Here is a 13,109-nt window from a genome sequence, read left to right as displayed (position 1 = left end):
AATGCATGAATGTCACCGACACGACGTGAAGACGTTAGTGCCAGAAGAAGAGCCACCTTCCAAGTTAGAAACTTCAACTCGACCTTGTGAATAGGTTCAAATGGTGGCCTCATCAGTTGTGCCAATACGATGTTCAGATGCCACAACGGAGGTGGGCGTCTAACAGGAGGAAATTTACGAAATAACCCTTTGAAGAATTGTTGGATAATCCTTGAAGAACAAAGGGACGTTGAACCATCTTGACGGAAACGGGAGATTGCCGCCAGAAAAACCCTCAAGGTTGCATGAGACAATCCGGAGTTAGCTAAATGCAAGAAGAAAGGTAGCAATTGTTGTGGCGTGGAGTGAAATAGATGAACTCCATTAGCTGCACACCAGTGGCAGAATCTTTTCCACTTTAATTTGTACGTCTTTACCGTAGAAGGAGCCCCCGACTGAGCCAAGATGTCTCTACAGTCCTGTGGGATGTCTAAATGGGCAAATTCACAGTGCTCAGGTTCCAAGCTGATAAGCTCAGTGAGGAGGGGTTCGGATGACAAATTTTCCCCTTGCTCATTGTCAGAAGATCTGTACGAGGATGTAGAAGGATTGGTTCGCATTGAGACATTAGGAGTAACTCTGAGAACCATGCTTGCCGAGGCCAACGGGGAGCTACTAGAAGTAGATGGCAAGGCTGCCTCCGCATTTTCCACAGGACCCGAGGTACGAGTGGGATTGGAGGAAAAGCGTAGGCAAACAGATTGCACCAGTTCATCAAAAGGGCATTGCCCCGTGATCCTTGGTGGGGATGCCAGCTTGCATAGTGTCGGCATTTGCGGTTCTCTGGTGTGGCAATGAGATCCAGCTGTGGACGTCCCCATCGTCGAAATATCATCTCCAGCGTCGGCTGATGTAACTCCCATTCGTGGGTCGACGAGGAGGACCTGCTCAGGGAATCCGCTAGGATATTGGATACCCCTGGTAGATGAACTGCTGCAATCATGATGTGATGGTTGAGAGACCAATCCCAGATCGACTGGGCTAGACGAGACAGTTTCGGGGATTTTGTTCCGCCCTGCTTGTTGACGTAGTGCATGCAGGTTGTGTTGTCTGTCTGTATGAGGACTGATTGTCCTTGGATTAAAGGAAGAAAGGATTTGAGAGCCAGAAATATAGCCATGAGCTCTAACCTGTTGATGTGCCAGGCTTTTTGGCATATTGTCCATTTTCCCTTGACTGATAGATCCTCCAAATGAGCACCCCATCCTTCTAGAGAGGCGTCTGTTGTTATTGTCATGTCTGGTATGATTGACAGAAATGAAATGCCTTTCATTAGATTTAACGGTTGTGTCCACCATTTCAGTGCCGACTTCATCCGATCTGTGACGGTTACGAGATCGTTGAAAGAACCCGTAACCTGACGCCATTGAACATCCAGTTCTTCTTGGATGGGGCGTGTCCGTAACCTGCAATGAGGGATCAATGCAATGCATGACGACGCCATCCCCACAAATGACTTCAACAGTCGTACAGAAACGGATCTTTTTGATCTGATAAGGGTTACCAGACGGAGAATCCTTTGAAGACGGTCTTGGGAGGGAAGTGTCCTGGCTGGCACTGTCTCTAAAGTTGCTCCTAGAAAATCCCGGAAATGAGAAGGCTGTAGATGAGACTTTGCGGTATTTATGCTGAGCCCTAAGGCGCGAAACACCTCCTTGCAAAGACGTGTGTGCTGTCGAAGTTGAACCTCCGATTGTGATTTTAGGAGACAGTCGTCCAGATATGGGAAGATCTGCACACCCTGGAGATGTAGGAACGCTACGACAGGGGCTAGCACCTTTGTAAACACTCGCGGGGCCGAGCGTAAGCCGAATGGTAGTACTCTGAACTGGAAATCCTTCCGACCCACTCGAAAACGAAGGAATTTCCGATGTTGTCGTAGTATGGGGATATGAAAATAAGCATCTTGGAGATCGATTGTTGCCATGAAATCTCCTTGTGAGAGTAAGCGCAAGATCTCTACAAGCGTCAACATGCGAAAGGATTGTTTCTTGAGAAATCTGTTGAGAGCCCTCAGATCTAGAATGGGCCTCCATTCCCCGTTCTTCTTGGTGATAAGAAAAAATCGTGAATAAAATCCTTTTCCTTTTTGAGATCTTGGAACTACCTCTATAGCTCCCTTGTCTATTGGAAGTTGAACTTGATGTAACAGTTCCTTGATATGAGCTGGTGGTGGTCCGGTAGGCGGTGTGGGTGGAGGGAATTCGGTGAACTCCAGAGTGTGACCTTTTTCTACAATGTCCAAAACCCAACGGTCCTTTGTTATGGAGTACCGTTGTCCGTTGACCATCTTGTAACATGTTCATTCCTATTTGTTTCACATGTTTTTTTAGTACGATTTATACTCAATTTGCACATATTGCTGTATTACATGGCTCAATGATTACAGCTATCAAATCCAACTTTTTTGCCTAAAGTACCTTCAGACTTTCATATTAACGAACCAGTGATTTTGAAAACCTTCTTTGCTAATCCTCAAACTCCTGCGGAGCAGAGATTACATTCCCTGGATGTGAAACGATGTTTAAAATTCTACATCAGCAGAACAGCTTCTTTACGGAAAACTGATCAACTCTTCATAGCTTATGGACGCTATCACAAGGGACGTCCAGTGACAAAACCAACTATTGCACGTTGGGTTTCAGCAGCCATCGTCTTCTGCCATCAAAAGGCAAACAAGCCATTGCAGTCACCAGTGAGGGCTCACTCCACTAGAGCGATGTCTTCTTCAACCGCATTATTTGCTGGAGTGCCTTTACATCAGATCTGCAGAGCAGCTACGTGGTCAAGTAGACATACGTTTACAAGACATTACTGCTTGGCAACTTTAAACGAGGAGGATGCTGCAGTTGGGCAGGCAGTGCTTCGCAATCTTTTTAAATAAGGTGAGCCTCTTCCTTCCCTCCTCCATATTGTTTCCATTTACTGTTGAGATAATGGTTCATTTACACTTGTATAGATATTCAGTAATATCATATATATAAGGATATTGATTGGCATTACAACTGTTTAGTGCTGTTATAACTATGGAAACAATAATAATTGTTACTGCTGGCTATTCTATATTCAAGCATGTGAATCTATGAAAGACACCCCAATACTGGAGAAGAACAGTTGTTACTTACCTGTAAACAGGTGGTTCTCCAGTATTGGTGTCTTTCATAGATTCACATGCGACCCTCCCTCCTCCCTTCAGAGGCTCTCTTCTCCTCATACACTCTAAAGTCACTTTGGTGGTACGAAAATCTGAGGTGAGGAGCTCTGAGGAGAAGGTTCTAACGAGGAGCTGGCGCCTGATTGGCCGTAGTTTGGACTAACATAATGACAGAGATAGACTGCGAATGTCTTTTTTCTCTTTCCATGTATCTCTATGGAGATTTCATATAGGGGCATTCTTGATGTTTATCACTTACTTATATCTCTGTTTTATATGATTACTTATGTATATGTGTATATATATATATATATTATGACTGTATATATTGCTATATTATTTACCGTGGGACTCCCACTCCGAAGACGGGGAATATTCAAGCATGTGAATCTATGAAAGACACCCCAATACTGGAGAACTCTGGTTATTCCGAAGGACAGCACTTTGAAATGATAATGCTGACTACTTATCACAATCGATGAGCATGGTGGATGTGGAAATAGGTGTCCTGCAGGTCGAGGGCATTAAGTCGTCTTGTAGGAAAGGGATGGCATCGTGTTGGGATAGCATGTACTTGTTGACAGGCCCAAGGTCGAGGATAGGCGTAAGGGACCCGTCCTTCACTGGAATGAGAAAGTATAGGTAGTATACCCATTTGCCCTGGTGCTGTGGGGGCACAGGTTCTATGGCCCCTTCGGTGAGTAGTGCACGCATCTCCTCTTGGACCAGACGCTGATGTTTTATGGGGTGAGTTTGTGTCTGTGTGTGTATGGGGCAAGGGGGGTGTTTGAATGAGGGCTAGGCAGTATCCCTGTGCTAAGATATCTGGTAACCACTGCTAGGAAATGATCCTGCCCATTGAGGCAGCAACCCTCCCACTTCAGGTGTTGAGTAGTCAAGGGGGGAGGCAGTAATTGAGTTACAGCTTAGCAGGCAAGGCCCCTTTTTGAGGCTGGGCCTTTCCCCCTGCCTCTTCCTTTGTTCCCTTTGAACCCTCCCCTGTAGTAACCCAGGGATGGCATTTGGTGTTGTAGCAGTCTGGGGAAAGAGATGGATTCCTCAAATGTGGTCGTTTTGGCGTCACCACAGATTTGTGAGTGGCGAAAGGAGCCATGACCTGTGGAGGTCTGCAAGGCACCCATGGCTTTAGTCATCTTGGTATACTTCTTCATCTTTTCCAGCATCTGCTCAACTTGCGGCCCGAAGAGATGCTCACCATCGAAAGGCAAGTTAACCAGATGCTGCTTAAGGAATATGCTACTTACCAGTATGCATCTGTTCTTGGCATGTAGAGCTGCAGATCTACACACTTTTGCATAGATCGCCATCTGGTGTTGGGCCCGGATGTTTGCAGTTTGTTTTTCCTCTTGGAAAGTCTTTGGAAGTCACAAGGTCGGTGACTCCTCCTTTGGATCGTATTGCGCATGGGCTTCGGCTCCATCCTCAGATTGTTTTTCGCCAGCAGGGAAAGATGGAGCGTAGTAACAACAGTGAAGAAACCCATGTGTGTTGTATCTAAATAAGATAGACTGGAACAGATACAGGTAGCCGGGGAGGCGGGTGGGCGTGTGTAGATCTGCAGCTCTACATGCCAAGAACAGATGCATACTGGTAAGTAGCATATTCCGTTTGAGGCATATGAGCTGCAGATTACACACTTTTGCATAGACTATATAGCAGTTCCCAACCTTAGCGGCGACCACCGGTATCTGTTGCAGTAGTTTGAAATAGTGTTTTTAGTACAGCCTGGCCCACACTAGATTGTTGCTTGGTTTGCACATCTACACAATAGTGTTTAGTGAAAGTGTGCAGTGTTGACCATGTAGCTGCTTTGCAGATATCATCTAGTGGGATGTTCCCTAGAAAAGCCATGGAAGCCCCTATCTTCCGTGTAGAATGGTCTTTAGGGGGAACGGAAAGCGTTCGTTTTGCTTTGTGGAAGCAAATCTGGATGCATTTTACAATACACCTAGCTATCCCTGATTTTGAGATGGGGTTGCCCTTGTGTGGTGGAGAGAATGAAACAAACAGTTGTTTGGTCTTTCTGAAAGGTTGTGTTCTTTGGCTATAGTAAAGTAAGGCTCGTTTGACGTCTAGCGTGTGTAGAGCCCTTTCTGCAACGGTCTGAGGTTGCGAGAAAAATACTGGTAATTCTACAGATTGGTTTAGGTGAAAAGGGGAAATGACTTTAGGTAGGAATCTTGGGTTGGTACAGAGAACAACCTTGTTTTGGTGCATTTGAAGAAAAGGTTCTTGTATGGTAAGTGCTTGTATCTCACTGACCCTTCTAAGGGAAGTGATGGCTACAAGGAAAGCTGTTTTCCATGTGAGTAATTGCAGTTCGCATTTATGCAAAGGTTCGAAGGGAGGCCCCTTCAGCCTTGTGAGCACGATATTTAAGTTCCACACAGGTGAGGGTGGTACTCTGGGGGGAATTATTCTTTTGAGGCCTTCCATGAAGGCTTTAATGGCAGGTACTCTGAAAAGTAATACTTTGGCCCGAATAGATGTTCCTGGTCAAAGGGATGGTTAAGGATAGAGGCTTGTTTTTCTGGTTTAAACCCAGATACCCTTAACCAAGCATAACGACGGAGAAGAACGCTGGTGTTAATGGCCCTGGAGGCTGTGTCTGCTGCGTCTGGTTAAACCGTAGTGAATCTTCAGGTGGAGATGGTCTAGAAGGGTAAATATCGTCTTGTGGGACGTTGGGGATATCTGGTATATGGTAATCGTCCCATGGATCTGGAGATCCTGTAGGGGTGGGGTCTTGTGGCACATCCCCTGTATCATAATATGGGTCCCCATGATCATCATCGTCTGGAGACGGAGTAGGAGAACGATGAGGTGGGGGTGGAGAGGGTGGAGGGGGTGGAGGTGGTGAGGGAGAAGGAGGTGGAGGGTGAGGGAGAAGGAGGTGGAGGAGGAGGGGAAGGTATTCTGAATGGAGAGGTAGCAGAGTCCTTCCTCTTTGGAGGTGGAGGCGGAGGCGGAGCAGGCTTCTCCAAATGTCTCATCTTAGTAGAGAGCGTCAAATGTCCAGTTTTTGGATCCATGGTAAGAGTTTTTTTGCAAGGGATCCGGTGTAAATAACTCTGGTGAGGTAATTTGGTCCGTCGGAGCCGAAGGCGTCGGGGCCAATGACTTTTTAGGTTTTTCCGTGCCGGTTTGATGTTTAGAACCCGGCTTGGGACCCTCCGGTCTCTTGGTCGGCGCCGAGATGTGCTTCGGCTTAGAAGTGTCGGTGCCGGTGGCCTTGTGTGGTTTGGTCATCACCGAAGTTGGCGTCGGTGCCGAAGGGCTGGGTTTCGACCCCGAGGGTTTTGGTGCGGAGCTCGGTGTCGAGGCGGAGGCCGTCTTCTTTTTCGGTGCCGAAGTGTGTTTCTCGGCACCGCTGGCAGGCTGGCTCGAGCCCGAGCCGCCGGAAGGCTTACTTGGCTTCTTCACCGGGCCCGAAGGTGGGGTGTGTGAAGCAGTGTCTCTGGTCTTGCCTAGGCCCGGAGGCGAAGGCGTGACCGAAGCCTTTTTGTGTGTCGGCGCGGGTGTGGGAGGGGGTAGATTGGTACTCACGACCCTCTGCGCCGGGGTGATGTCCTCCACATCTGACTCGTCGGCCTCGGAAGCGCTGATGAGGTCCTCTTCGGTACGATGATGTTCCGGATCGTCGATGTAGTCTCCGAAGATGTCGACTGGAATGGACGTCGAGGAGTGTGCCATGTTCCTTCTGGCTCTTCGGTCCCGAATAGTAGGCCTGAAGGCCGCCGTCGACGACTGGAACCGAAGGTTTGTGTCGATGAGAAGGCGCGTTGATTGAAGAGATCGTGATCGAAACAATACAGCGATTGGGGTGAGGATTGCGCGTCGATCGTCGAACTGAAAGCTGTTCGGAACCGAAGCGCGAAGATCACATCCGAGCCCGATGGCGGAAAAAAACAATCTGAGGATGGAGCCGAAGCCCATGCGCAATACGATCCAAAGGAGGAGTCACTGACCTTGTGACTTCCAAAGACTTTCCAAGAGGAAAAACAAACTGCAAACATCCGGGCCCAACACCAGATGGCGATCTATGCAAAAGTGTGTGTGCAGCTCATATGCCTCGAACACTCTGGTTTAATTACAGAAATTTACAGCCAGATGTGCTTGGGCAGAAGGATACCAGTATTGATGCTCCGACAGTGGTGTCTGCTGCATCCAAAGCACACCAGATTTTGGTATTGGAGATAATTTTCCCCTATGTAACCAACTCCTGACCTCTCTTTTTGTAGTGTCTAGGAAGTGTTGCAACAACTCCTCCATCTCGTCCCAGTGGACATAGTTGTATCAAGAGAGTAACCCCATGTAATTAGCGATAGGCCAATGTGCAGCAGACTGTGCCGCTACACTCTTCCCTGCTGCATCCACTTTCTTACTCTCCCGGTCTGGTGAGGGGGCATCCGCTGTCCCCTTTGAGTTTGCACTTTTCCATGTAGTGTGCACCACTAGATAATTAGGTGGTAGTTGTCCACTGAAGAAAGAAGGGTCAGAGGGGGAGCTTTAAACTTCTTGTCCATCCTTGGTGTGATGACACATGCCTTAACTGGCTACTTAAATATTTCCATGGCTGATTTGAGCCTCCCCCTAAGCATCGGAAGGTATTGCATGAATCTTTGTGTGGAAGACAGTCTCCATGAGAAAGTCATCCTCCTCAGGGTGCTTATGCATCTCCATTTTATGGTAAGCAGCTGTTTGCTGCAGTAGCTAATGTTATGCACTAGCATAATCTGGAGGGGAAGGCTTAGCTGGATATAGGTCTGGATCTGTGTTACATGGGGGATCCACAGCATAATCACCCCGTGGATCATTATAGGGTTGAGTGTCATAAGGTGCATCATAGGGGTCAAAAGGAGACCTAGGGCTATCCTCCCCAAACACTGAAGTAGGGGAACCCCAAGGGGACTCTGAAGAGGCATCACAGATAGCAGCGAGGAGACTGGGTGTGGTGAAGAGGGCTGGGGAGGAGGAGGTGAACTGCAAGGTGGGGGTGGTGATATGCTCTTATCATGGCGTCGATGCTTTTTAGGCACTGGCTTCAAGGGTGGATTGGTGGCCTCCTCAAAAGTCAATTTCCTCTTTGGAGAGAAGGAGTCTTTTGCCTGAAGAACAGGTTTAGCCAGGTTTCAACCAGTTCCAATGTGAAAATGAATTTGCTACTGCCTGGCATCAAGCGCTTCTTGGAGCCTCTGGAGAATAGGTTGCTTCTAATCCCCTGAGGCAACGGAAGATGGTGTTCTGGAAGTCTGATTCCTAGGAGTCAAGTGAGTCTTGGGCTGGCAGAATCAAGCCGGATTTCAGCTCTAAAGTCTTTGACGCTGTGGTCAGTTTCAAGGGCGGATGTGAGTCTGGAGCCAAAGGGATTGCTAATGTGGAAAGGCGAGTCTTGGAGCCGAGCTTGGATGCCGAAGGGTGTACTCCCGTAGGATCAGATTCGGTGCCAACCATGGTTGTGTGACAATGGCTGGCCTGTGAGCTCAATGCTTGACCCTCTTGAGGGTGATGCTTGGCTTCAAAGTGGTGTTGAGAGATGAAAGGAGGGGCAATGGTACTCACTACGGCCATCTTGGTAGAAGGATGCTGGAGATTCTTCAACATCAGTCTGAGTTCTCTTCCAGCTTCAAAAGTTGGATTATTGCCCCAGAAGTCTCCGGATGCTTTTCAGCCTCTGTCTCCTGTTCTCTGAACAGATCCCGAGTGTCTTCCGAATGTGTGCACCATGGAAGCCGACGCAAGGCGATGATCCTGACGGTATCGTAGAGTCCTTTTATTTCTAAAGACAAGCAAGCCTCCTGACGGCCTGGGGACAGGCAAAGGTTGCAAACCTGATGTAGGTCTGTCCTGGGTTACTGTGCTCGACATTTCGGGTAGAATCAAAATGGAGTCCTTTCCTTACGGGCGTATTCTCCAGCTTCGAGGAATGGAAGAAGGCCCGAAGGGGCCAGGCCCAGTACAGGGCGCTTAAGTGGTTGACTGTGGAAATGAAGGAGAGATTACTCAAACGCTAGGACCCAAAGAAGATGCACAGTTTCTTCAACCGACGAGGTAGAGGGAACCGAAAGGACCCGGCAAGATGCCCACTAAGAATTTAACTGGAGCTCTAAGAAACACGTCTGAACCACGAAGGCGTAGAAAAAACTTTCTAACATTATCACTCATGGGTGGAGTCAGTATACCTCATGACTTGAAAGACTTCTTCGAAGAAAAACTAATTGCACACTTCCAAGCCCAACACTAGATGGCAGGAGTATGCACAGCATGTGTATCTACAGCTACACATGCCACACACAGATTGTTCTTTAGCCTTCTGAGAAAAGTGGGGCCAGTTAAGCCTAAAGCAAACAAAGTCTACAGCATAGGCAATATGCTTTTAGCTCTGCTAATTTAAGTGCATGCTATAAAGGTCAGGGAAAGCACGAGCTGACCTGCGAACAGCAGTGTGAAGATAATGGTGAGCTGGTAAATGGCGTGCCCCAGGATATTCTTCATCATTGTGCGTGAGATGAGTGGCTTGTTGCGCCCATATGGCCTACGCAGAAGCAGCGACTCTGTGGGTGGCTCTGTGGCTAGAGCCAGGGAAGCAAAGGTGTCCATGATCAGGTTTACCCAGAGCATCTGTACAGCCTTGAGAGGGGAGTCCTGAAAAGAAAGAAATACCACCTTAGCTTTAGTCACACACATCTATTAGGCAAGCATCCTCCTTTTGAAAATGAAAGGCTAGAAAATTAAAGAAGAAAATGGCAAAACAAACTCAGTGGTCCTGCCTGGATACTGTAGGAAGAAACCGCATGTGAAAATAAAGTAAGTATCTGTGTTAAGTGGGTGAATGTAACTCCTCTGATGTATGTTAAAAGGCCACTTAGAAGAGATAGAATATGGTTAATGAGAATTGAGGACGGTGGGATAAGGTGATGCTCCGTAAGAACAAGCCACTTCTAACTGCTGAATCTGCACCTTTTGAATGAATCCCAGAGTTGTACCTATTTGGAAAATGGTCTGTAAACTGGCTCAAACCAAAATGTCCTATACCACTAACTGCACGAAATGCCCCTCACAGCGACCTGGCAGTGCAGACAATAGTGCTTCATGAAAATATAGGGCAATGCTCAGGTAACCTGGCAGATGTCCATCACAGGAACTCCATGTGCCAACACAGTGGCTGCAGCTTTGGCTCTGGTTGTATGAGCTCGCTGACCTTCTAGAGGCTAGTTTTTGGCCGATGCAGAGTACAGTCCAACAGGAAATTGCTCTCTTTTGCACTGCTCTGTCTTTTCTCACCCCAGTGAACTCCACAAAGAGCTGATTGTCTCCCTGCTGTTGTTTGGTATGTTTTTTTTGGGTACAAGCAAAGACTCTACTAATCCTTAGAGGGGTGAGGCAGAACATGGAACGTTAGCAGGGTGATGGTGGGAACGATGTGGAACGGCGATGCACATTAGGCAAGATGCTCATGCCCACAGAACTAGTTTAGCTGGGATTGACACAGAGCCTGCAGCTTGCTCACTTGCAACACCGAGGTTATGGTGACTGTCTTGATGGTAAAAAGCCACAAAGGACAGCTGTGAGGCAGCTCAAAAGGAGTGCACATCAAATAGGTGAGGACCCAGTTAAGGTTCTACTGTGGCAGGACAAAAGAAGATGTGAGGAAATAATTTTGGAGACCTTTAAAAAAAGCATTACAACCGGTGATTTAAACAATGAGGGCTGGTCTGCAACAGCAAAATGGACGAAAGAACTGTGCCCACAGCAATGCCATGCCGGGTGAAAGACACAACAACAGATAACTTGGCCTGGTGGGAGCTGCACCAAACCATACGTTTTTGTTCCAACCACAGACGTATATAGTTTTTGATGAGGGATACCTGGCTGCCAAGGCAATATCCACCACCTCCGGAGGAAAGTCAAAGGTGTTCAACCATCTCCGTTCAATCTCCAAGCATGGAGATCCGGAGGCAGAACCGTGCCCCGTTGCTGCCACAGCAGGTCCTCCTGGAGGGGTAGCCTGATCAGAGAACCACTCTCTGTGCTCAATCCTGGCCCACTAGGATGACTTGGGCCTGGTTGGTCTGACATTCTATGGAAAGAAAAGAAGTCCTGAGTTCCACTCTAGGCAGAATGCATCTCCTAGTGAGAGACGCCTTGCAAACTCCAATGCACAGAACTGCTGAAAATGCGCATTCTCTGCAGTGGCGAAGAGATCGAGCCAAGGTTTTCCCCATTCAAGGAAGAGACTTTGTGCCAGCCACCTTTAGGTGTAACTGGTACTCATGATCCGCTAGGCATAGGTGTGTGTCCGCCCTGGCATTGAAAGATCCTGCCAGGTGATTCATCACCAGGAAAATCCCTTATTTGTTCAGCTATTTCCAGATGTGTAGTGTCTCCTAGAAAAAGGACCCAGGATCCCACACCACCCTACTTGCTGCAATACCAAATCACCTGCACCAGATTCCCTTTAATGGACGAAAAATATGGGTTGAAAAGATTGGAGAGGTCCCCTTGATGTTGGGCCCACTGAGACTTCAGATCTCACTGCAGAGCCCACATTCGCCATCAGGCATGCTTGACCAGCAGGAGGCCATTAGTCCCAGCAGCCTCAGATTCCACCTCACTGAAATCCAGACAGAGGCTAAAAGATTGGGATTATCCCCTGAATGTCCTAGACTTGTCTTTCCATGGGACAGGCACGAAACTGAACCATGCTCATAATGGCTCTGATGAAGGGACTACCTGAGAAGGAGACAGGTGTGACTTCAACACACTGACAGTAAACCCAAAAGATGGCAGGAGATTCACCATAGTCTGGAGGTAGGTAAAGACTGGCTGAGGAGAGCCCATCTTCAACAGTCAGTTCTTGAGGTAGAGGAAGAGTGGAAGCCTTGACCTCCGCCACCATCACTTCCGTGACTACCCGAGGAGCAATGGTGAGACCAAAAGGGAGCACAGCGAACTGAAAAAGCTCCTGTCCCACCACAAACCGCATGTAGCGCCAATGGGTCTGCAAGTCGGGTATTTGGAAATACAAAACCAGCACGTACCACCATCCAGTCTCCAGTGCAAAGGGCAGACCAGACTTGGGCCAGGGAGAAAATCTTGAATTTTTCCTTCGTTGAGAGGGGGCAGCTCTAAAATATGACAAAGGCTTCCATCCTTCTCTGTCACCAGAAAGTAGCAGGACTAACAACTACAATCTACTTCTGGTGCAAGCACTCTCTAGATAGCCCCTTTGGCCAAAAGGGCTTGCACTTCCTGCATTAAAGTGAACAGAGGGTCAGCCAAAAGGGCTGGCACTTCTTGCCGTAAAATGCAAAGAGGGTCCTCCATCAGTTGTTCAGGTGACGGTGCAGCGGAGTGGCAATAAAGGGCAAGGTGTTCGCCTTTGGGACTATCTGCATGACACACTTGTTCAATGTTAGTAATCTGCCAACTGCGCAAGAATCGTCAGATCCTGCCTCCAACCGGGTGGCTGTACTTCAATAAGGGCACGATAAAGGAGTTTAGTAGATGGGGCTGTAGAGAGGTCTGGGGACAATGGATTGAGAGGCACACTGACCTTAACCGTGGGGGCAGTGGGTGCAGTGGCCTCAGTCGAGAAACTGCTGGGCACCATGCTGAGATTGAATTGGTCAAACGGTATGAGGTACCTCGGTCAAAGTCGTGAAAGGTACAGTAGGGCTGATGTGGCCGGCGAGTCGGGCAGATAAGTCCAGGGAGCGTGCTGTGGGCCTGCTCTCCTTGTGAGTTCCATCAAAGAACATGCCCATAAGGAACGTTTGGACATCGCTTGAAAAAACGGTTGACCGCAGCCAGGTGTGGCGGTGAATGAGGATGCTGGTGCCAATGGCTCACACAATGGAATTGGAAGTGTCCAAGCCACACAGAATTGTGAGCT

General features: G+C 48.1%; 1 protein-coding gene across 8 annotated transcripts in view; it reads right to left on the bottom strand.

Moving 5' to 3' along the window:
- Window positions 1-13,109, bottom strand: part of LOC146871815 (plasma membrane calcium-transporting ATPase 4-like) — a 1,579,909-nt gene that overhangs the window by 209,532 nt on the left and 1,357,268 nt on the right. For all 8 annotated transcript variants that reach the window (XM_085651731.1, XM_085651670.1, XM_085651690.1 and 5 more), the window contains one exon: window positions 9,646-9,859. In XM_085651731.1, the coding sequence (XP_085507857.1) occupies window positions 9,646-9,859 (214 nt within the window). The remainder of the gene's footprint in view (window positions 1-9,645; window positions 9,860-13,109) is intronic.

The sequence above is a fragment of the Triturus cristatus genome, chromosome 1_1 (assembly GCF_964204655.1).
Source record: "Triturus cristatus chromosome 1_1, aTriCri1.1, whole genome shotgun sequence".
Lineage (NCBI taxonomy): Eukaryota > Metazoa > Chordata > Amphibia > Caudata > Salamandridae > Triturus > Triturus cristatus.
This window is presented reverse-complemented; position numbering and strand designations above follow the sequence as displayed.